We start from the raw sequence: 22,134 nt of genomic DNA, 5'->3' as shown, positions 1-22,134 counted from the left end.
GGCCATTAAGTAAGGAACTTTATCTTTACAGAAGGATGATCTTAAAAGTACTGAAAGATGGAGAGAGTCCCTGGGTGCTTCAGATGCCCAGAGAACAAGTTGCTAAAAGCAGGAAAGACAAATCATACAGTCAAAGCTACAGTATTTTAAGCCACTTGTTCAGCAGCTCTGTATACTTAGAACAGAAGCTCTGGGCAAGAGTCTCTGTGACCACAAAAGCAGAGCTCTTTCAAAACTGCATCAACCACACTGGGTTCTTAAGGTTTTTTTAAGCTGTACTCAAAGCAACTGAAAGATTTTTCTCTGTGAACACTGTTTTAGGAAATAAGAAAAAAATACAGTTAACAAGGAATATCAACAGTTGAGAAACAAATATTAAAAACTCCAACAGACCAGACCTAGACCTCAGTAAATGCACCTTCCATCTGCCTGTCCGGATCTAACCAAGTTATGTCTCGAATCTGAGGATAGACAATAGGCAGAGCCACGAGTCTAAGGAAGGTTAGAGTGAAAGAAGACGATACCTTCCATATCTTCCAAAGAGCAATGCAATGAATCTAGGGAAGATACTGGAGATATTGTACATAACATTTATCTGATATACTCCTCCTCAGACATGCAAGATGTATCTTCATCTGTACTGTCCTCCAAATCTGGCAAGTTGCCCCAGAGTAAGACATTCACACCTGATGGGAGGGGAGGGAGGTAAGAAGAAAAAGGAGGGGAAAAAAAAAAGGTATTTTTGGATTATGACTTTAAGTTGCACAGCTGCCTATTTTCAGAGAAAATAACTACTGAAATCGTTGCAAAACCTGGTAAGTCACATTAATGATAAATATATCTAAACTGGTTCCTGTTTTCCTTCATAAGTGATCATGTAAGTGTTATTGTTTACAGCATAGTTCAAAGAATAAGTCCCTGCCCATAGATGTATTTATATAGCTAATTCATGTAGCTATTGATGATCACCTCATGGCTAATTCATTTTTAAATGCATTGATGTGACACACAGGTGACACTAAAGGGTTTAGACAGTAAGTTCCTCCCATCTGCAGGGAGGAGAAATGACTTGTCAGAATGCTATGCGTTCCTGAGGACTCAGGCAAATTATCCTAGACACTTGGCATCCCAACAACACCTAGTTGAAGAAACTAGCTAGCATGAGCTGTAACTTCAGCTTGAGGACTCAGTTATATAGCGTCAAAGTGACAACATGACTCACTCCAAACCAGTGCCCATTGGACAGCTGCCTGATGTTTATACTCATTATAATATTGCTCCCTAGAATCCTGACCTCTGTTCACAGGAAGGGTAGGTTAAGCTTTCTGATGAAGATAAATTTCCACTTAAAAATTTTCATTTACAAAGTAGTTACAATGACCTCCCCTGAAGTAGTTTGCTAGATTAGCAATACAGCAGCACTTGTCTTATGCCTCCATATGTTACACGCCTTCCATATGCTTTATTGAAATGCCTCATTAGAAGGAGGACTTAGAATTCAAGATTTTAGGGAAGAAGAAGGAAAGGAAATGTGTTCCTTACCTGAAGGGTCTAGTCTGTTGATGCCAAAGACTGCTTGGCTATGAAACATCCAGAAGTGGCCATTATTACAGGACAGCAGACAAGGTTTGCAGGGAGAAATCACGTGATAACCCACAACATTACCACTGGAAAGACAAGTCACATAATGAGCAACACAAATGCCTGATGGAAAGATAGAAGTTGTCAGCTTCCCAGCTCAAACTAATGTTAAATAGCCACAATACCAGAACATTCTGTAATGCCCCTATTTTGATAAAGTTAAGAGAACAAAGTTAAACAAGCATCTTAAATATTTAGGGAACATCTGTTAGGAGTTTCAGAATATCTAAGTTTTAGATCTTTGGCATAGAGAACTATTTAATAACCTACCTTGTGCAATATTGTCAATTTAAATAACAAATGGTGGTGTAATTTTTGAAGGCCAAGGATTGCACTGGAATTAATGTAAAAGTTCATCATGCACATAAAATCCCTCTGCAGAAGCACTGTACATGGGAGAATATTAGTAACAGCAGTAATAAGACTGAGAATATCACTGCCTTATCTAGAAACCCGGAACACCCATTTTTGTACTTTGTCACGCACTCTGGTGAGAGATTCCTGTTTCTCTACTTTTGTCTAAAAAAATACAACACTGTGCCCCCACTGTTCACCATTTAAATCTGAACAAAGTAAAATGTCTTGGTTATGAAGCTGAAAGGATCATCTCAAATCACTGTGAGCTACTTGAGAGTTGTTGTTTTTACTCTTAAATATCAGGCACTAATAAAGACGATAAAAGAACTCCAAGAACTTTAGTGACAGCATGTTCCATCTGCTAGCAACAACTCAATCTGCCAAGAGGATGTGCTATTAATTAGAATATGAGTAACTACTTCTTACTGCAGCCTTATTCACACAATTTAACCAGGCAGGTGGCATACAAGTGTTTTCATATACTCAGACTACTGACAAGGTTGTCACATTTCCACTTGGGACTTGCACAGAAAGAGACTGGCAGCCAGGCCCAGAAGTGGTGGGCTGAGTTTCTATCAAGTAGCATTAAATTGGGAACAGGGAATGTATTATGCTCATTAATCCCTTAACCCTTGCGCTGCGGTGGTCTACAGTGAGAAGGTTAAATAGTATTGCAGCATGCTGGGGGTGATGGTGTCACTGCATGGCATTCTTACCACTTCAAACAGGCAATATTCTTCAGCTTGCACTTGCAGATTTCGGTGAAATAACAGCTTCCAATGAAATCAACAGTGCTACATGGGAACAAAGGAAAAATACAGATGTTTAGATGTGACTATGGTTACAACTGGAATGTTTCAATACTCTTGTGACTCCAGACCTATAAAGTGATGTTACCATTACAGTCCAGTGTGGTTTCTTTAAGCTTTCCTGAGAGCACACAGTTCCATTTTCCTATCAGCCCTACTCATATGGAAACAGAAAGCACCATGTGACTTTGGGAGAATGTATCACAAGTCCTCTCTCATCTCGGTACTTATCGACGTCTGTGCACGTGTCAGTCAGAAACCCAATTCTAAATGTTGTCCTAGTTCCTGTCAAATCTCAGCTAAGATTACAGAACAAAATACCTGAAAGCCCAGGACATTTAATGCAAAAGCTTTGATTTCTTACGTCCTTTTTAACCCAGACTTTCTTATTAACATGTTATTTTGCAATCTGATTTCCTTAGTATTCAAATATTGTTATGGGAAAGCAACACGCAACCGACACGGAGGAGACTCGTTCTGGGACCAATGCAAGATCAGGTTTGTTCTGTTTACAGATATTTATTTCAAAGTCTAATCTCTGCTTGGGGAAGGAGCTGGAGGAACTCCCCGTGGCTTCCTGAGCCTGCGCCTTCCCCACGGATAGATTAAACGAAGTTTTTGATTCGCATGAGAAGGGCTGCCTTGCTGTCGCTGGGGCTGATCCAGGAGAGGCTGGTGGAACTGGAAAGGGAGGAATGTTGCTGAGTCGCGTGCTCTGTGGCAGCTTTCCCCGCGCCAGTGGATTTGTTGAGTGACATTTCAGGGTCTCCGCGGCCGTGTCAGCTTGGACAGGTCCTCACGGGACAGGCTGCGATGTCCAGGCCGGCCGGCCGGAGGGGCTCCACGGGTACCAGCACGATCCCGCCGCCCCCCGCCCGTCCCGGAGGGCTGGTGCTTACCCCGAGGGCGGGATGTCGGTGGAGTAGAGGTCAATGTCGGTGTCTGCCAGCAGTACGGCCTTCATCCCTCGCGAGCTCAGCACCTGCTGACAGAAGCGGCAGCACAACACGGCCACGCACCGGTCCTCGAAGGTGCAGCTACTGACTGACATGGTGGGCGGGCGGCGGCCGCCGCCGCCTCTGCCGTGCCCTGCCCTGCCCTGCTCTGTCCGGTCCTGTCCGGTCCTGTCCTGCCCTGTCCTGTCCTGTCCTGCCCGGTCCGGTCCGGTCCGGTCCCGTCCCGTCCCGTCCCGTCCCGTCCGTCGCCAACGGCCACGCTCCCACCTGTCAGTTTGAATTCCCGACCGCAGTCTCCCATTGGGCACGGGAAGCCCCGCCCTCCAGTTCTGAATGGTGGAGATCAGGAGCGGGCCCCACCCTCTCCTTGCAGGTCGTTGGAGGAGACGGGTGACACCACCCCTACCGCTTGGGGATTGGCGGAAGGGCACGCCCTGCCTTGCTCCCATTGGCTTATCTGGCTGCCTCTTTGCATGACTCGCCCCGCCCCTGCGCAATCTTTGGGGCGGAGGCTGCTGTGCCCCGCCGGGCCCCGCCTACTCGGTACTGGCGGGGCGGTGCTATGGGCGCCAGGCGGCGGGACGGGGGGCCGGTCCCAGCTGAGAGATGGAGCCTCCTGGTTGGTCACGACACCCGTCGCTCCTGTCTAGCGTTCTTCGCCGATTGGGCGTCCTCTGAGGCGAGGCGGGGCGGCGGCGGGCCGGTTAGGGGGACCGGGTGGCGGGCGACAGCGGCCGGAGGACGCCCCGGCTGCGGGAGGCGGGGAGGTGGCTCCGTAGCGCCCAGGTAATCGCCTCGCCCGGCCCCCTCCCCTCCTCTGCTAGCCGTGCGGGGGTCCACGGGCTACCCCCGCCGCCTCCCCTCAGCGCGGCCCAGAGGCGGAGCGCGAGACCGCGTTCCTCAGCCCTGGCCCCCCCGGGACCCCCCCACCCCCCCCGCCCCGCTTCCTCTCCCCGCCGCCCTCATTGTTCTTCCCGGGCGGGATGCGAATCCGGCGGCTGCCGTGTTTATTTATTTCTTCCTCCTATAGGCGCATCTCCAGCGGAGGCTGCAGCCTCCCCCGCTCTCCGGAAAAAAAACGGGGAAAAAAATAATTAAAAAGAAACCCGGGAGAAAAGTTGCGTCCCGCTGCGGCGGGCGAGGCGCGGGGCGGCTCCGGCCCCTGGCCCGCCGAGGTGCCGTTAGGGGAAAAAAGAATCCAGCCCACAAAATACCCCAAAGAACCCCAGACCCGCCGGAGGTGCCCCGGGAGAAGCGCGTCAGGAGCCGCTCGGACGGGGCTGGCGCGCCCTGGAGCTGCGGGCGCGTCCCGCGCTCCTGCCGCCGCTGTGATAGAGGCGCGTTTCCCGCGGAAGGTGCCGCAGCCTCGACCCAGAGCGGGCTGCTCTCCCCCCGTGCCACTGCTTGGCTGGGGAAGCGCCTTCCCTCGACATAACTTGCCCGCCCTCCCCCCCCGGGGACCCCACTTCCAAAGGAGCCCTTGCCCCGCCTCAGGGCTGGCTGCTGTGGAGCCGTTTTACACCGGTTACCTGGCCGCTCTGCATTTCTCACCTCATGCTGCTGCCGAAAGGACAATTTGCAATGTCAGGGCAGCTTTTCCTTTCAGTCACAAATTTTGGCGGCGCATCTCGAAACTGCTGGCTGCATGCTGTAATTTGCTAATTTTTTTATTTGTTATAGGCAAGTAAACCAAAGAAAACGGCTTTTTGTCCATCGCTTCTGCTCTCGTTTGGAATTTGATTTGCATCATCTCGGAGCCCATTAAAGGAAAAAAAAAAAAGCAAAGGCTGAACCAAACCCACACAAAACATGTTGTGCGGAAGGACTTCCACTCCCTGGATGTGCTATTAGCGTTAGCAATCAGGAAGAGCTGTTGGGGGCTGCAGGATCTCGCTAGTCTGATGCTGCTGCTAAAGGTTTTGGTGCAGAGAGACAAAACTGCTGCTTCTTCCATCCCCTAATCTGCAAACATCTGCATTTTGCTGCTGCTGTGCTCCGTCTCACATCCTCTCTCCATGGACTGATTTTATTTTTTTTCCCTTTTTTGGGGGGAAAGCACAGACGGAAAATCAAGACATCGCATTGAGAGAAGCGACATTGTATTTCTGTCTTGTGATCTGGTGGATCTGATTTGAGGTTAATCTTTTTGGAAAAGAAAACATGACGTCGCCAGCAAAATTCAAAAAGGATAAGGAGATAATAGCTGAATATGACACTCAAGTTAAAGGTAAGGTGTAGGTTTATTTTCCATCTCTTGCTATGGCAGTCACTTGCAATTGTGGGAGTTTGCAGTAGATTTTTGGGTGGGGAAGGGGGAAATCATTTGCAGATTGCTTGGAATTTGCAGGGCTTTTTCATAATGCAATGCTGGATCGGGTTTGCAGTGCTTTCTCTCATTCCCATGGGGAAGGTTCCTACTGTGGTATTGCGGTTTTAAGGTATCATGGTAGGGGCTTTTTTACAGAATATAACTAGTCTTTGAGTTCTGGCAGATGCATATTTTTCTATCTGCTATTTTAAAATACAGCTTTGCATTTGAAACAGGAGAGCCAGTTAATTGCATTTTAATCCTCTTCCTACCATGGGGATCTTTTAAAAATCGGTGTGATGTCAGAAGGATGTATTTCCACTCTAGTAATGGGGACCGTGCCGAGGGTCCCTGTAAAGCTGTTTGTGCTAGAAAGTTCCATTATTCAGGGTTCTGCTCTTGATGAGTCCGTCATGTTGCTGCCTGGCTTTTCCTGCTGTGCTTTTGAGTGTAACACCTTAAGGCTGCAGTGTGTGTGTGCGCGTACACACATACAGATGCATAAATATATAAATTAATAAAACTAGTGCATCAGTGTGATTCCTGTCATCACAAGGAAGGCAATAAAGAGGCTGAGACACATTTACAAGGATCATGCAAGTCTTCTGCAGAATTCAGTTCGCTGGGTTTCAGGCTATCATGTGCCCTGGGTTAAAAAAAAAGATGGTGAAATGTCTACTTAGCTTCTTATTTTTGCAAAATTTACACGGTGATGTTGATTTAAAACAAGAATTATGGCTTGTGTGTGCCTTGATATGTCACTATTAGAAACTTAAAAGATTTGGTGATTTATCTAATCAGTTCCAACTTGCTTGGTATGCTTACAGCATGCAGGAAGGATGGCCTTCGGGCAGGGCTGATTGAGTTAATGTGATTTAAAAGAAAAAAAAAATGATTTGAATATGAGTAGGAAACCTAGATTAAAACTGACAAAATATTGTTTTGCAGTTATGTACTTAAGTTATTTTTCCAACTGGGAGGACTGCTCACTGGTTGCAAATCACGAAGATACATTGTCCTACAAGATCCATGTCCTACACTGATCCTGTTACTCTGTACCTATGGGTAATTTTGACATTCATATTCAAAATGCTTACTTGAGCAAATATAAAGCTGGATAGAAGTTTATTTTTACTTTTTTTTGCTAAGTTTCAGGTTCTTAGAAATGGAGAAGATTGTGTTTCTTTTTTGCTAGTTTAGTTTCTATTCCTATTTTTTTTCTGTCTGTCTTTGGAAATGGGAGTTGGAGTCAGTGTAAAGTTAGATGTTCTTTCATTATTTACCCATCAAATAAATACAAGCTTGTATTCACAATATTCGTGAGTTGGATGCGATATTAAGAAACAAGGCTTTAGAATTAGTAAAGCACTTTTTCTTACCTCTTAAGCTTTTTCATGCATTTCATTTCAAAAAAGAGACCAATAAGGTGAGCAAAATGGAAAGGAGCCCTCACAATGCACAGAAATCATTCCAGCCAGAGATCAGCTCATGTCTTGAGGTGCTTATGCAGAGAACTGGATATTTGCCTGCACATGTGGTTCCAAAAGTGAATTATTTTAGTGGCTTATGGATTTTTTAATTTTTATTTTTGTTGGCTTACAAGATGTTTGTATCTTAAATATGTGAGGTTAGGAAGACTGGAACTGTGTAAATGAATCAGGAGGAGCTGAGAGAAGGGAGTTTCCTTCCTGAATTAGTGGTGAGGACAGCTATGAGTTTGTCTCCTGGATACTCACGCCTTTCACAGTTGAGCTGTCCCTGCACAGCGGAGCAGCTAAGGGGAGGTGCTAATCTATCTCCTAATCTTCTCCTGAGACAGATGCAAATGGGCCAAGCAACTCAAAAGTCCACAGGACAATATGTCAGTATTCCTCTCCTCGTCACAAACTGCTTTGACAACAAGGATCATCTTCCTTCTGCTTTTAGGAATCAAGTCTGGAGGGAGACTTTAAAATTATAAACACCTTTTGAAACGACATGGAACTTGCTTTACATTCCATAAAACTTTGATTTTGAGTTGGATTATGATTTGGCTCTCTAGGGAAGCTCTAATAAGTGATAAGACCTCTTGCCTCTGTAATTCCAGAGCTGTGCTGTTCTTCACCATGATGGTAAGGTAAGGAGATGCTTAGGACACACATAAATCCAAAATTGTGGTACCAGTCATTAAACATACTTACATAAGAATTTTGGTGTCCTGATCAAATTCTGACTTGAACTGCAGGAACAGTGTAGAAATGGTGTTAAGTCTGGTTATGGGTTGTTTGGTATCTTTTTCTATTGTGTTGTGAAGTGATGCTATGAAGCAGTTGCTATGGCAGTGAGATGAATCAGGTGTTGGTGTGTTACGTAAGTTGTCAACTGTCATCTGTCTCTCAGATGAGAAAACTCTTGATATGTTTTTACTGGCATTTAGAAACTTACTGCATGTTTTTTGGTATGCTCCATCCTGGCTGGCTGTTGGAAACTGTGTTTAGAGGCTTCATTTAAAACCATTAATCCACAAACACTTAAAGCACTTAAGCACTTAAAATTATTACTAAGAGAATGATTGAGCTTTGTTTAAAAAATTTAAAAAGTGTTAAGTTGTTAATCAAAAACTATTTAAAGAATAATTTTGATTATGGTTAATAGATCATTGTTATGAAAACTGATTTTCTGTTGTTGAATTAACTTGGTAATTTTTTTTCTAAAAGATATGTGGGGATGACAGGGTGTTTGAGTGACACTTCCTGCTCTCCTGTGGCCGTTATGTTTCTTGTCTTCTTCCAACAACTCCCTCTTTGCCTTTTTTCAGTTGGAGTTAGTTCTTGTGGTTTTTGTGTGCAGCTAATGTCAGGGGAGATCAACATTAGAATTAAATGAATTTCCGAAGGTGAAGGCTATTTACCTCTTACATATCGAACTTGCTGTGCAGCAGTCAGGGGATGTGGAAGGAGCGATGTCCTGATTATTTCTGTGGTGTGGTTGAAGACAAGTTCTGCAGTCGGTAGGTACTGGTGTGGTGCATCTATCCTTGGAATTTGCTGGAACCACACTGGATACAACCTGGAGTTCCTTGGTCTGACCTAATAGCTGAGCACCAGAGATGGGGCTGGATGACCTCCTGAGCTCCCTTCCAATCTGAACTGCCCAATAATCCATGGTCTTTAGTATCTAGGGGCTCAATTACAACCTTGCTGTCTTTTGCAGGAGTCAATCTGCAGTAGTGTCCAGGCAGGACGACTTTCCTTGACAACTGCATTGACCTTGAATCTTTTGCCTTTAGATGATGCAAGCAAAGTCTACCTTGTGCATGGCTGTGCTGTTGGCACTTGAATGTTTCACGTTGTTGGCAAGAAGAGGTTGCTGGAATTAGTGGGCTTTCCTTGCAAGACTTACTGAGAGTGCTGCTCTTTCTGAGGAAACTCTTGAAATGGCTGTGTGTCCTGTGGTAGGAATTCTCCTGACAAGATGACATGGGGTCAGCAGGGGAGGGAAGTGCTGCTTTGATGGGTTCTGTACTGTGTGCTCACAAAGATTATGAGTTCTGTGAAGCTGGAAAGTGAGATTCTGCGGTCTCTATATGGAGCCTTTGATATCTCAAGCTCATCCCTTGTCTGGATTGTCTTTCCCAATTCCTTTGTGCAAGTTGCGGTAAAGCAGAGATAATTAATTTATGCTGTACAGTGTGTACCATGTGAGATTTGGATGCTGCCTATCTGTGCCTGACCAAGGACTGTCAGACTGCTTTTTGATTTAATGTATTAAATTGGAATGTACATTTGCTGAGGAAAGAAAAGACAGTGATTTATCTTTTAATTCTTCTTCTCTTTCTTTTCATGTCCCACGAGAGCCTTATATTTAATTAGTTTGTATAAAGCTTCAGTAAATAGCTTCATGGTTTGGGCTACAGAAATTTAATATTGAAGTTTTTTTTATACAGCAAGGGTTCATAATCCACTCCTGTCCTTGAGTAGTCTCTAGGAAAGGTTAAAATGCATCTCTTGCAAATCTTGCAACACCATCCAAAAAGCACTAGGAATATGAAAAATAGATGAAGTAATTTATAGCAGGAGCAAACACAGCACAGAGGTGGCTGTGTGGTTATTTATCTGAGTATGGCTTCACCTGAGAGAGGATGCCTGATAACTTCAGGAAAGCCTCCCAGCTGCCATCAGATTGCAGCTACTGCACTATCTAAAACTCTTTTTTAATCACCCCCAAATTTCTGATAATTTCAGATAAGTCCCTTTTACTTCTCTGAGTTGAATGACTGATAGTGTATTTGATCTCAGTGTGGTCTTTTTGCCTTAAATGCTGCGAACAGATCTCATTTGGATGGTTCATCTTCTGAGCACGTTGAGTGATGATTGGCAGTTTTTAATCCTGGTAATAAACTCTTAGGAGTGCTGCAGATCTCTGAGAGCTTACTTACAAAAGTTACTGTGACTGGGTCAGCAGCTGTGATTTGAAAGAGCAAAGTGGTGATGCTTCTGGTGGTGATTTGAAACAAAACTGGCATTACTTTCAACTGTTGAAAGTTTTCTGGTTAACAGCATGCCTGCAGCACATGTCTAGAAAGAAGGTGTTTTTAAAACTATCTTTAGCTCAGTGAGTTGAAATCATTGTCATTGATTTTGTTGCCAAACCTGTGCACTTGGGGGTTTTCAGTATGGTTGATGTTTCATGAATATGGTGATTATTGTGTTCAGCTTTTATCCAGTTCAGGTCACCAGGTCGGTCCCTGCTCACTACAACTGGTTGCAGATCCCAATGCCGTCTGCATGGGCTTCCAGGAATGACGGTTCAGCCCTTGGCCACGTCTTTGTCCACCCCTATATAATACACAGTGTAAACAGACTTTTCAGGCATGTAACCTTGTGCAGTTGAGTAGAATAATTTTGGATTTTGAGTTTGTATGTATTGGATTACTATTTACATTTGAAATGTAAAGCTACCTTTTAAGGGGTTTTACAGTTAATCATGGCTCTGTGCATGTAAGTGATTCCATTTGTTTGCAACAATGACTTGCTCCAAGCTCTGGCTATGGAACTGCTGTAGAATCATCTGTTTCTCTGCAGTTCTTCATAGTGCTAATCCCTTGAGTTTTGGAGCTGGTTTGGGCCAATGAAGCAGCCTGCTGCAAGAAAGGGAGAAGGGGCTGTTGGGAGACTGGTTTGATGTTACAGCAATAGTTGGTATTTCTTTTTGTCCTATGTGCAATTCATGCTAATGGATTATTAATGAGGATGGGAAGAGATGAAAGAATGCAGAGTCTTGCTTCTTCCCTCTCCATCTCCAAAATCCCTTTGTTGCAGATTTATCAAGTATTGTAAGGCTGGAGACCAAAGCTGACCAAAAGACTCAAGCCACTCAAGTGTTGTACTTTTGTCCAAAAGCAGAAGAATTGCCAGTGTAACTCTAGTCGGGCTTCTATAAAAAGTTAACTAGTTATAGCTAGTTTTCCTTAAGTCCCAACTAAGGGAAGCCCATGATTTCCTTTTGTAGCAAGGGTACACACTGGTATCTTTTCCTTTTTCTGTTAGTTAAAAGACTCAGCTTTTTTGTTTTTGTTAGGGTTTTTTAATGCTTGCTAAATTTTGCCTATTTTGACAATTTCCTCGGGAGAACCTGTTTGCATTGTTAACTTTTTCAGTTCCCTTTTTGAAGAGTGAAAAATTGAAACCTTTGTTGAGATGGAAAGTATATTTAAACACATGTTCTTTTGAATAACTTTCTCTGTGCCATGCACAGTTGACATTCATTACTTATTACTTTATTTAGTTCATTTTTGTATGACTTTTGCAGATTTCATGCTTGCTTTTTGAGAGTTTCTACAGCATTGTGAGAGTCCTACTCTCTGAATATTGTCAATGTTCTGTAGGTGATGGAAGCAAATGTGTAGTTACGGTTTGATTTAGTGAGAGATAAAAAAGTATGGATGAAAATCAGCGGAAGAGTCTTGACTTCATGGTAGTTCCATCACTAGGGACAATTCTTTTTCTTTCTCCTTTTCTTCCAAAATGGCAATACTAAAACAGACCAAACAAAACTTTCTTTTGGTGAAAACTCTAGGTAGTTGTCAGTGAAACTCTTGAGGTGAGTTTTTAAATTCAGAAAATGTGTATTTTTATAGAATAGTTGTGCCAAAGAAGCTCAGATGGTATTTTTTTCCAAATAGATGCTGAAAATGGATTTTAGCGATATATTTAAAAATATATATATTTTTTTGCCACCAAAAAACTACTGTTGTTGAACTGTCAAGCCTGTGGCCTGGTCGTTTTGCTTTGAGTTGATAATGGTGAGAGTTAACAGTTTCTTGCTAAAAAGATAAGGGCTGGGAAACTGGAAAAAAACCTAAAACCAACTTCCTCTGCAATTCTGAGTGTAAAAGCATCATGTGTTTACAAGAATTAGAGTTATTTGGGAGTGCTGCTGGCACTCTGGCTCAGCATGGGCATGATGTTCAAATGGCAGTGTGCAGCCTGTGGTGAACTGTGATAAGAGACTGTGATGGGCATGGTTGTGGGGATGTGTACTCAGGAGAGGCAAGCCTAGTGCTTACTCTGCTTAAACCAAGCAAGGCAGCAGAAGTGGAAGCAAAAAGAAATATGTGTGGATGGTGCCTGGGTGTAAATCTCGGCTGATATGCCTGGCAGAGATGTTTGGTTTAATCTAGTATGCACCCTTTTGTATGCTGAGCAGGACAGTGCAGTAAATCTTTGCCAGAAACTACAAGCAGCAGGTTCTGAAACCATTCATAGGGTGCTCCCCTCTCTTCAATGAGTGTTTTTTCTCCAACATTTTCTCCCAAGGAGTTGCTACATGGGGTGCAAAAGTTCTTAGGTGTTAAGTGTTTTCAGCATGCTGCAGGAACAGCTTTTGCTTCGCATTTATTTCTGTGAAATCAGCTGAATTAGGCCAGGAGCTGCCTTATCCTGTGGCACATAAGCAGCTCCTGGCTTTTTGACCCTTGAGAAGGAGCCAAATGAAGAGATTAACTCTAAACAAAGAGCAGATTTTAATCTACAGTCATGAAATGCCATGGCAGAGTGATCTGGTCAGCCCTACTAATTTTGAAGTGGTGTTTTTGGTGTGTGTTTTTTTTTTTTTTAATCATACAACTTTCCAGGAAGAGCCTTTGGCATCTGTTAAGTAGGGAAGGGTTTTTGGCTTATTTTTGTACTGCTGACATTGGACAAAGGTTTTCATGCAGAGAGTAAGCCATGGAGCTATGCAATTTATAGCTGGGGAGTGCTTGCAAATTGAATCTACTTAAAATAATGACAGTTGTTGCTTAGGAATTAGTTCCTGACTCTTTGGACAGCAATCCAGCCTTACTGCAAGGGCATGCTCTGATGGTCCCATGAGGAAGGGGGGTTTATTCCTGACAGACCTGTAGCTGCCACAGTTGCTAAACTGCTTGCTCTGAACAAGTAAATTGAGTGTTTTCTAACCAAAGATCCTAAGCCTCAGTCAGTTAAAATAGTTCTGTATCATTTGTGGGTTTTCATAAGGCAAACAGTTCAGCGTAATGAATGTGTTTTTCTTGCTATAGATTTTGTTTGCTCCCTGATAAGGTAAAAGATGATTAGCCATTCAAACTAGTGCTTATTCTGCAAACGGGATTATTTAGAAAGATATTTTTCTGTTTTCTTTGGGTTTTAGCTTCTGCATGGCATGAGGCAAGGCTGAAAAGTTGCATTTATTCAGCTACTGGTCACATCAACGTTGATCCCTACAGTAAGGGAGAATTTGGGGTGTAAGCTATTGCTGTAATATGTGAAGGTTCCTCCCTGCCCTAACTTTATATTTAGGCATAAATTGATCCTCTTGTTTCCCTTCTAAGCAGACAGGGAGTGATCCATGCAGGGCAGGAAGAAACCAAATGAACCTTCTGGGCTGTGGCATGTTATGGATGATTGTGCTTTTATTTGGGGAATATTTAAGATTGCTGTTGGATGAGATTTAAATATAGTGGTATAAATTACACTGATACCTTTGGGGTTGCTCTTACTCGTTAGCATGTAGTTTGTAAGTTAACACTAGAGCAGTGCTCCTGCTATTCTACTGTTAAGAGTATCTGGGATTCAGAACACATTTTACGTTACATTGTTGCTCTTTGGGGAGAAGAAGTTAGATGTTTCATTAGTGTCGTCATTTAAATATGAAGAATTTATGTAGGGACAAGATTATAGGTCCAAGAAACTTCCGCTAAGCTACCAGATGTGATTGCTCAATTTGGGCAGTACTGTGGCACCCACAGGCAGATGGTAGCTGTTGTGTGCTCACTGGCATGTGGCAATTATCCTTCATCCCAGCTCAGCTGGAGAGGGCGGTCTTAAGTGTTTCACTTGGAAATCGCTATTATGAGTTAACTTCTGCTAAGGCTATTGATGTCACTATGAATAACCATCCAGGCAGTTTCGATCAGAGAGCAGAGGTGAAGCTTTGTAGAAAACTGATGCTCTTTCCACCTTCTTGGAAACCCATGAGAGTATTGTATATCTACAAAGCAAAATTTGGACCTGTAGCAAAAAAGGCAAAGCTTGGTGAAGTTCACCAAGATGCTGATAGTCCTGCTCCTGACAGGAGCACTTGGCAAATCCACTGGCAGGGTTCTTTGCTTTGTTTATTGAGTTTTATCGTCATCAGTAGATGTAAATTCAGTTCTGTGGACTGTGAAGCAGATCAGTTCCAGGTTTGCTTTGGAGAGTCCTGTCTGATCAATGTGAAATGCTTTGAAAGCTCAGAACAGAAAATATAAAATAAGAAGCAGCCATTACTACTGTGAAAAAAATAGTCTCCACTTCTGTGAATAGGTACAGTGGATATGTTAATGAATGGTAATGACAAACTGTAGCACACTAAGTGTTCTGTGGGCTGTGGAGGAGCTCTGAGCAGCCTTGTGGAGGCTTTTCCCCTGCGTTCGATAACCAGTTATTAAGAAATTAAATAAATTAATATCTCTATGAAGTGGTTTTGGAAAGGAGCCTGGTTTTGCTTTGGTCTCTTTAATGACAGTAACTCTTCCCAACTTTTCTGTATTATCTCCATCTGTTGAAGAAGGAAGTCTGTGTCATCCCGTTCTATTCTTCAAAACACGCATCAGTAGATGTATTTACTGCTGCATAGTGGGCTGCTCGTACCTGGCTGTGTCCGCGCACTATGGGGCAGATGCCAGCGATGCAGAAAGATGCTGAAATATGAACAGAAGACTTTACTAGTAAACAACTTAAAAGTATACATTTGGAAAGGGAAGGAGGTTTCTGAATGTAGGGAGGGAGGAACAAATGCAACACTACAAAGGTCACAGGATACAGTAAAGATGTTTGGATGGAAACTTAACTTGCTATGAATGAAACTGTGCTCCTGCATTTTCCCCCTGGAGCTGAATGTCTAAAAACTCTGGATACTTCTTGTTCTGTTTCTTTTTTTGCCTTTCCTTTTTTGGCTCTTGTGAGCTTCCATGAGCTGTGCTATAAAAATAAAAAAAAAAGGAAGGATGGATCGAGGATGGGCAGCACCCACACACAGTGAGAGAGGCTAAAATACAGTCATCATGATTGGGTTTATCAGAGCAATCATACTAGTTTCTGGTTACTACAGCTGTTTGCAAGTCAAAGCTTTATTTATGCTAAACAATTGCATAAGGTTTCTTAGCAGGGAACTTAGTACATTACTGAAGATGTTGGCACTGCTGACCAGGGTTATTGGATAAACTCAGAACTTAGGCTAAGCATCCCTTGGAGATGACTCTTCGACCCCAAGAGTGTTGATTTTGTTTCCTGTGTGGCATGAAGTCTTGTTACTGATTGCTAATATGCCTTTTCTCCTTCCACATGCTCTTATCCTGTCCAGATTGTCTGTATTTTCTCTGAGGTTGGTTTGATCTTTTATCAGTCCATATGTTGATATTACCTTCCGTTATGTGATTAATATTCTGCCAGTAATGCTAAATTACTTCACCAAAAAGTGTAAGGGAAGTCATTTTATTTATCCCAGTTGTCTAATGCTAAATGCATTCATATGCATTATCTTCATTCTTAAGGAACTAATCTTTAGTTAAGCTTTGAATCAAATTATTTCCCCCATCCCCAGCAGGATGAGCTTGACAGGAGATAGCTATGAAGGCCTCCTTGGATCCATTAATTTCTAGCTTTCACTCTTTCTCCCAGAAATCTTGGCTAAAAATGCCCCCACCCATAAATGCCCCAGGACATTCAGGTAGTAGGATCATTTCAGATTTAAAACAAGGCAACAAATTCTGGCACTGGACTCTCTGGGGGGTCCCTACAGGTAGAGTCATCTTTTATGCCTTGAAAACAGTGACAGCTGTTACAAGCAAAGAAAAGAGTGTTTTGTTTTGATTTGGTGGGTTTTTTGGTCAGTTTGTTCTGAAATGGCAAGTTGTTTTCTGGTTAACATATTCTAATGGTTGATCTTGCTATGATTTATAAATTTGCTTGACTGTTTCCGATGAATTTCTAGCTCAAGCTTAGGGAGCACACATGGTAGAGTATTAAAGTACTGTTGGAGGACAGGAAACTCCATCGGTATTTTGGGAAGGAGCTGGCAATCACCAGATCAATGCACGTGGAGTGGATGAGGGTGTTTTTCTGCTACTGGAGGTTTCTGTAGCAGCATCTGTAACTTGTGAAGTTCCGTAATAAATACTTGCTGTACGCTGAAAGAGTAGCTATAATTTTCCCTGGTGTTGCCTTTTCCAACTCACTATGCCCTGCCCTCTCCAAAGCCAGAGCAGCAGGGCCAGCTGCTATGGTTGGGATGAAAGCACGGCTAATTTGCTATTATCTTTGGATTGAAAGGTTTGCTATTGTAGTTCCTGTAAGTATTTATTAATATGTTGACTATTTAACCATATTTATCAGTTCTAAAAGATCAATGCCTCAGCTTTCGAGAGGGAGGTTGCTTTTAGACCTTATGTGGAAAGGTACGTGCAGAGGATGACAGCTGCATATATCTGTAGGAAAGAGTCAGTTGACTTTCATGTATTTTTTGAAAATGATCAGTATTCAGTCAGCCTTGCTTGGGCTGTCATGGAGAGGTGTTATGCTGTGCTTAGAGAACTACTTTTAATCTTTGACAGTGGCAGTAAGAATAAATTCAACACTCTGCACTGAGGGCTCTCTGATGTACAAGGAAAACAGGTTCCCCTTCCCTTGCTTCTTTTTAGTTTGCTTTTTTTGCTTCTAGTTGCATTCCTCTCTTAAAGCCTGTTTTGTTAACAAAACAAAGATCTCCCTGAAGCCTGACTATGGATGGCAATAACATTTAAATCTGTTGTCCATTAACTTTTTTTCAGTACGGATATTCTCATCTCTTGTACATCAGATATGTGGAAAGCTTTTTTTTTTTGTTTTTTTTTTAATCTGTCAGTGTATGAAGTGTTCATTTATTTTGGAGAGTTGAGGTTGGTTTTAAGTAGCCGAAACAAAATGCCTATTCTTTTCAATATCCTAAAGAGCTATTAATCTGTATCATAAATATCTTACAGTTTATAATTTATTACCACATCACTTTCTAAAGTCCTCTTTTGCTTAACTCTACTTAGCTTTCAGTCTCTTACTTTACAGTGAAAGTGAGATCCTTCATAGATCATCCGTAATATTTATAATTGTGAGCTCTTGCATCTTTGATACTTTAAAAAACCCCAATATTTAAAAGCCAGGATTGTCTTTTGCAGAATTTTCTGATTCTGAAACTTCCTGTATCATATTTTAAGCATTGTAAATGTTACTCCTCACCTGCTTTGAAACAAATAATTTTTTTCTTCTGGGTATAATTGTATGTGTATTTATAATATGCATGTAACCACAACTTACTTTTTCTGTTCAAAATTCTGTCTCTTTTCCTTTCAAATAGCTTTATGTGGTTTATGATCATTGAAGGAACATCCAGTCTAGATCAGCCTTTTTACTGGTCTGAAAGTATCAAGAGCTTTTTGGGGGCTGTTTTCCCCTTGAGTGAGGAGAGGCATCCTCCTGTATTTGCTGCTGTTGATTCAGACCAACTTTGAGGAGTCTGTGTTCTTTGAGTTGCTAAATTAGGCCTTTCAGTAGATCTCACACAGTGGAGTGGCATCGTGTTCCAAGCAGATTAAAAGGAGGTAAAAAGATTAAAGGGTAATGAATTACTCAAAATGACCTAAATCGAGATCTCCAGTGAGATTTATGAGATTCAGTTACAGATCTTGAAATGTGTTGAGAGAACACTGAACCGGGATTTTTATGTCTGGCAATGCAGCCTGCATGGTTGGAAAGGATGTGTCGTCTCTTAAGAAATGTGACTTGGACAGAGGAGGTAATTGCACAGTGGTTTTATTTTTTTTAATTGTTTATTCTTGTTTGGCTTTTTGGAGGTGACACAGTAACAAATCCCAGCCTTGTTTTGAATGAGACAGCTGTGGAATTGAGAGGCCCAAGCTGGTCCAGGTGGAAACAGAATGGGGGAATCGGCTCCCCACTCAAATAAAACCTTGTGTTTACTCCGAAGAAAGTAAAAAACAATTCCATGAATGAATCAGTTTGTACAGTCTTGGATTGTCATGTAGCTGAAACGTGGCTAGGTATGCCTTCTTTTGTCTCCTTTCTTTTCTTCTTTCCTGATTCCAGCCATTGGGAAATGGTTTGGGTAATAAGTAGGAAATAAATGCCCTCCAAAATTTCCCGACACAAATAAACAGGTTTGCTATTTTTAAGTGCCAATTTTTTATGATTCTTCCAAAGTGCTTTTTCTTCCACTGGGACTGAGTCTTGAATGAACATTTCCTTTAAGATTTATTTTTAGGAGTCAAAGGCTGTGTGAACTTCAGTGATGGCAAAGATACTAGCTGCCAAGCAGAGAGGCCTGCTGTTTGGGGGCTGATTCCCTGTCCTTCTCTTGAGTATAAAGCCTGCTGGTTCCTTGGAGTGGACTTGTCTGGTCCTAGAGGGTTACAGAATCATAGAATGGTAGGGTTGGAAGGGACCTTTAGAGATCATTTAGTCCACCCTCCCTGCTAATAAAGCAGGTTCACCTAGATCAGGTTACGCAGGAACACGTCCAGGCAGGTTTTGAAATTTTCCAGAGAAGGAGACTCCGCAACCCCCTGCGCAGCCTGTTCCAGCCCTCCATCACCCTCACAGTGAAATAGTTTTTTCTTATGTTTAAACTGAACTTTTTGTGTTCCAGCTTCTTTCCATTACCCCTTGTCCTATCACTAGACACAACAGGAAAAAAAGTGATGCCCCAGCCTCCTGACATCAACCATTTAGATATTTGTAAATATTAATGAGACCCAGAATGTCTTTTTCATATTTGTGGTAAAAAGGCGTTGTGCCAGAATGAACAGAATAGTCCTTGTACCGCAGAGACATTCTGCTGGATTTGTAAGGCACAGCACTGAGAGCTGTATCTTGCTTTCTGACTCAGTTATTTTGTCCAAAAAGGGAAGGGTCAAGGAGGCTGCTGTGGGGCCTGCTCTTGTCAAAAGCTGCGTTTTTAGGAAGCTTTCTTAGTGCTTCCAAATGCTTTTAATCTGGATGAAGTTGTTAACACTTTTATTTTCCTTGTCATTTGGGACCAGAATAGGCAAGGAAAAAGATACAAAGCAATGGGACATGTTTGAGGAAGAGTGTGTTAGGAGCGAAGAAAAATCTGCTTTGGATGGACTTAACGTTTTAGTAAGTGTCTGGCTCCTTGGTGATTTCATTTTCTACATGCCTTAGCTTGGTTTGAGGTTATACTGTTCATACTAACATGTTCTGCAGAATGAATGTTCTCTGCATAGTGGTGTCAGTGGGTATGTCTGTTATTACTGATGGCAAATTGGTTAATGATGTGGTTAGTCTAAATAAACTAATAGCACAGACTGTTTCTTTCATTGCTTAAGTTAGTATTTTTATATACCTACTTTTAACTTTCTGGTATAGGTTTTTTGGGAGGGTTAATTTTAGTTCTTTTGCTCGGTGAGATGCTGCCAACTGCTCAGCTGGATGCAGATTTTTTTCTACAGCAATTCTGTAACCACTCAGGCCTTGGGAGAGTTAGAACAGCAGTCATTCCTCCCTAGGCAGGCTTAAAAATGAAATTTAATGATACAGGCTCAGGGCATGAACTTTTTACTTTTTAATGGCTCCATTTCTGTCATTTTGATTTAGATAGAGGTTAGTTTCAGTTTTATCCTGGCTGGATTGTTCTAGTTGGAGCGAACAGACCGATGAAGACAATAAGTGAACGAGGGCTGGGTATCAGAGAGTTCCCTTTTGGGGACTGGCTTTTCATTGCTTGCTAAAGGGTTCCTTAATTATATTTCCTTTAATATCCATGTGTAGCAAGCTACAAATTGGACATAAGTAAAATCTAGTTTAATGAGTGAGAAGTCGGTGTGGGTGACTCAACCTTCCTCTATTTTAGGTCCTGATTCAAATTCATTCCCTGTTGGTAGCGATTGAAATGTCACCAAATGTTCACCCTGTTGAAAAAGTTGGGAGTGAGTCCTGTCTCACTGAGGTATTGTACCATGCTGCCAAAGGTGGTGGGTTTTGACTCCTTGCTGGTGGAGAAGCAGGAGCCTGGATGGAGAGTGGGAAGATGAATCACTTTAATGCTCTGGACTCCGACTGGAGCTGGGAGTAGCTTTTGGCTCAGGGTGGCTGCAGATTGAAATTCTGCCTTGGGTTTTTGCAGGTGTCTTACAAACACTGAGATTGTCCTGGTGCCTAAGTAACGTGTTTTTTTAAAGGCTGATATTTCTGTGTCAAGTATGAATCAGAAAAATGAATGTTTATAGGGATGACCTGAGTACATTGCTTACTTTGTGAATGAGATATCACTTCATAAATAATGATAAAATCGTACTGAGATGTGTGTAGTATCCCTAGGCAATGACATTAATTCCTGGCATGTGCCTACTGGTTTTGATATGTTTTGACTCCTTACAAATGATAAAGGTTGGCTAGTGTTGTCATCTCGGAGAGCAGAGGCACAGCTTCTGATTTCAACTTCTATGTATGATTTTACCTGTTTTACTTAGTACCTGTCATCTTGACTGGTGTAGGAATGGTGCTGGATCAGAGAGCATAGTGGTATTTGGTACTGTGACATATATTTTCAGGTAGTTCATTAGAAAATCATTCAGTTGTGTGCTAGGAGACAGTGGTTGTAACTGAGGTCCGAGGACAATTAATTGTGCAGTCTACAGACTTTTCCTGGGGTGGATACTCTTTAGAACCTTACCTAGGTTGCAAAAGGTCATGGCCTGGATGCAGCAGCTGACTCCTGTTGGGAAGGTGCTGGCTTACAAATACATGTGTTGTCATGTGCAGCTTTCCATACCTGCACTGGTGCATCACTCCTATCAAGTTACTTCCTCTACTGTTGTTTTTAAACACGAGATTCACTCAGCACTGCTTAGGGACTAGGTAGAGATTTTAAAATCCAGCCACCTCAGAAGACTAAGTTACCTCTGACTTCCCATATAGAGCTGACATTCAAAGAGAAACTTGTTTGTTGGATACTTTAAATAGTTCTCTGATGGGGAGGTGGAGAGCAAGAGCACACAATACGGATCAGGGTTGTGGGGGCTCTGTAGGGCTATTATTAGATGACAATAGCCGGAATGAAAAGCTGTAGATGCTGCATGTGTTTGGGTCATTGTGTGTGAGTTTTTTTTTCTAATTCAGAGAGCCAGGGGTCTTTCAGGTTCTCCTTCTCTTATGCTCCTCGTTGCTCCTCACTGCTCTTTTTCTTTGCTGGGGCAGTGGAAGTTATGAAGGAAAATGGCTGCTAAGTGACTGCTTTTTCAAGTAGACCTAAAAATTCTGCTTACGTGGGATGAGGTTTAAGACTACAGAGCAGGCTATATGTATTTTCTCTATTGAGTTCTTAGAAAGTGGTATTTTTTGCAAAGATGGGTCAACTATAAGGTCAAAATATGTCTGTCTTGATACCTTTTTGTTAATATTTGTTTTTAAAAAAGGTTCAGGCTTGCATAAGAAAGGTGATAATCTGTACATATATTACTCAAAAGCTGAAAGCTCCCAGGGCTCTGGGAGAAGCTGCTGTAGATGAGTGGAGT

The 22,134-nt window shown here is 42.3% G+C and overlaps 2 protein-coding genes across 6 annotated transcripts in view; one reads left to right on the top strand and one right to left on the bottom strand.

The window, feature by feature from the left end:
- Positions 1-591: 591 nt before the first annotated feature.
- Positions 592-4,015, bottom strand: FAM72A (family with sequence similarity 72 member A). The gene is made up of 4 exons (XM_010204525.2): positions 3,707-4,015; positions 2,715-2,792; positions 1,543-1,667; positions 592-686 (listed from the first exon to the last, which is right to left on the bottom strand). Exons 1-4 carry the CDS (start codon positions 3,856-3,858, stop codon positions 592-594), a joined length of 450 nt encoding a protein of 149 aa, XP_010202827.2. The 5' UTR covers positions 3,859-4,015.
- Positions 4,016-4,476: 461 nt separating this feature from the next.
- Positions 4,477-22,134, top strand: part of SRGAP2 (SLIT-ROBO Rho GTPase activating protein 2) — a 96,033-nt gene continuing 78,375 nt past the window's right edge. For all 5 annotated transcript variants that reach the window (XM_062013365.1, XM_062013364.1, XM_062013368.1 and 2 more), the window contains exons 1-2: positions 4,477-4,549; positions 5,444-5,990. In XM_062013365.1, the coding sequence (XP_061869349.1) occupies positions 5,924-5,990 (67 nt within the window). In that variant the 5' untranslated portion in view covers positions 4,477-4,549; positions 5,444-5,923. The remainder of the gene's footprint in view (positions 4,550-5,443; positions 5,991-22,134) is intronic.

This window comes from Colius striatus, chromosome 22 (assembly GCF_028858725.1).
Source record: "Colius striatus isolate bColStr4 chromosome 22, bColStr4.1.hap1, whole genome shotgun sequence".
NCBI lineage: Eukaryota > Metazoa > Chordata > Aves > Coliiformes > Coliidae > Colius > Colius striatus.
The sequence above is the reverse complement of the archived record's forward strand: the minus strand, read 5'-3'. Positions and strand labels throughout refer to the sequence as shown.

Excerpts from the sequence above, each read along its gene's own strand:
- FAM72A (XM_010204525.2), bottom strand. The coding sequence starts at position 3,858 with ATGTCAGTCAGTAGCTGCACCTTCGAGGACCGGTGCGTGGCCGTGTTG. Across the intron at positions 2,793-3,706 it reads ACCGACATCCCGCCCTCGGG|CACTGTTGATTTCATTGGAA; the intron begins GTAAGCACCAGC and ends GTTCCCATGTAG. Across the intron at positions 687-1,542 it reads CAACAGACTAGACCCTTCAG|GTGTGAATGTCTTACTCTGG; the intron begins GTAAGGAACACA and ends CCCTCCCATCAG.